This window comes from Mus caroli, chromosome 4 (assembly GCF_900094665.2).
Source record: "Mus caroli chromosome 4, CAROLI_EIJ_v1.1, whole genome shotgun sequence".
In the NCBI taxonomy this organism is placed as follows: domain Eukaryota; kingdom Metazoa; phylum Chordata; class Mammalia; order Rodentia; family Muridae; genus Mus; species Mus caroli.
This window is the reverse complement of record NC_034573.1, coordinates 81,820,292-81,822,136: the sequence shown is the minus strand read 5'-3', so window position 1 is coordinate 81,822,136 and position 1,845 is coordinate 81,820,292. Positions and strand designations below refer to the sequence as shown.

At 50.7% G+C, this 1,845-nt stretch overlaps 1 protein-coding gene across 2 annotated transcripts; it reads left to right on the top strand.

Moving 5' to 3' along the window:
- The first annotated feature begins 372 nt into the window (after window positions 1-372).
- LOC110292590 (glyceraldehyde-3-phosphate dehydrogenase) lies at window positions 373-1,631 on the top strand. 2 transcript variants are annotated; one of them, XM_029476871.1, is made up of 2 exons: window positions 375-567; window positions 622-1,631. In XM_029476871.1, the coding sequence occupies exons 1-2, from the start codon at window positions 439-441 to the stop codon at window positions 1,444-1,446; spliced, it is 954 nt and encodes a 317-aa protein (XP_029332731.1). In that variant the 5' UTR covers window positions 375-438; the 3' UTR covers window positions 1,447-1,631. The 2 variants fall into 2 exon arrangements, with proteins under 2 accessions (XP_021015662.1, XP_029332731.1); XM_021160003.1 differs by having other exon boundaries at window positions 373-1,631.
- Window positions 1,632-1,845: the final 214 nt, after the last annotated feature.

Genomic DNA, 1,845 nt, shown 5'->3' with positions numbered 1-1,845 from the left:
GAAATAAGTTCATCTAAAGCTCTCTCTCCAAGAGAAGGGGCTCACGCTGAATGAGAGCGTTTGTGGGTGAAGATGCTCACTGAGTTAGCAGTAGTTGAAACAACCTCAAACTTAATTATGTTCTAACAACTGCATGTTCACATGGTAAACCCTTTAGTGGACGTTTTGATCATTACGACCTGCCTTCCTCATCACAACTGCTCCTTTCAACGATAGGGTCAAGAGTCCATCTGATTTCATAACATTAAGAAAAGAGATCAATTAATGTAATAAAATAGATACTTTACAGTGCTAACTAACCACAATCACTCTAAAGAGAAACATTAATTTTTAATAGCTTTAAGGGGATATGAATTAGGATAGCGTCTCTCTGCTCCTCCCTGTTTTCAGAGACAGCCGCATCTTCTTGTGCAGTGCCAGCCTCGTCCCGTAGACAAAATGGTGAAGGTCGGTGTGAACGGATTTGGCCGTATTGGGCGCCTGGTCACCAGGGCTGCCATCTGCTCTCCACAAGGCAAAGTGGAGATTGTTGCCATCAACGACCCCTTCATTGACCTCAACTACATGGTCTACATGTTCCAGTATGACTCCACCCACGGCAAATTCAACGGCACAGTCAAGGCCGAGAATGGGAAGCTTGTCATCAATGGGAAGCCCATCACCATCTTCCAGGAGCGAGACCCCGCTAACATCAAATGGGGTGAGGCCGGTGCTGAGTATGTCGTGGAGTCTACTGGTGTCTTCACCACCATGGAGAAGGCCGGGGCCCACTTGAAGGGTGGAGCCAAAAGGGTCATCATCTCCACCCCTTCTGCCGATGCCCCCATGTTTGTGATGGGTGTGAACCATGAGAAATATGACAACTCACTCAAGATTGTCAGCAATGCATCCTGCACCACCAACTGCTTAGCCCCCCTGGCCAAGGTCATCCATGACAACTTTGGCATTGTGGAAGGGCTCATGACCACAGTCCATGCCATCACTGCCACCCAGAAGACTGTGGATGGCCCCTCTGGAAAGCTGTGGCGTGATGGTCGTGGGGCTGCCCAGAACATCATCCCTGCATCCACTGGTGCTGCCAAGGCTGTGGGCAAGGTCATCCCAGAGCTGAACGGGAAGCTCACTGGCATGGCCTTCCGCGTTCCTACCCCCAATGTGTCCGTCGTGGATCTGACGTGCCGCCTGGAGAAACCTGCCAAGTATGATGACATCAAGAAGGTGGTGAAGCAGGCATCTGAGGGCCCACTGAAGGGCATCTTGGGCTACACTGAGGACCAGGTTGTCTCCTGCGACTTCAACAGCAACTCCCACTCTTCCACCTTCGATGCTGGGGCTGGCATTGCTCTCAATGACAACTTTGTCAAGCTCATTTCCTGGTATGACAATGAATATGGCTACAGCAACAGGGTGGTGGACCTCATGGCCTACATGGCCTCCAAGGAGTAAGAAACCCTGGACCACCCACCCCAGCAAGGACACTGAGAGCAAGAGAGAGGCCCTATCCCAACTCTGAGGCCCCCAACACTGAGTATCTCCCTCACAATTTCCATCCCAGACCCCCATAATAACAGGAGGGGCCTCGGGAGCCCTCCCTACTCTCTTGAATACCATCAATAAAGTTCACTGCACCCCCCCAAAAAAAATTAGGATAGCATTTGACTTCGCATTCGCATCAAGTGCATGCTGAAGGGGGAGGAGCTTTCTGATGTTGAAAGAGGAGGAGCTTCATGGTAGATGCTGAAGGGGGAGGAGCTTCCTGATGTTGAAAGAGGAGGAGCTTCATGGTAGGTGCTGAAGGGGGAGGAGCTTCGTGGTAAATGCTGAAGGACCTTCCTGATGTTGAAA

What these genes read in the sequence shown, in the direction of transcription:
- LOC110292590 (XM_021160003.1), top strand. Translation starts at nt 439, where the DNA reads ATGGTGAAGGTCGGTGTGAACGGATTTGGCCGTATTGGGCGCCTGGTC.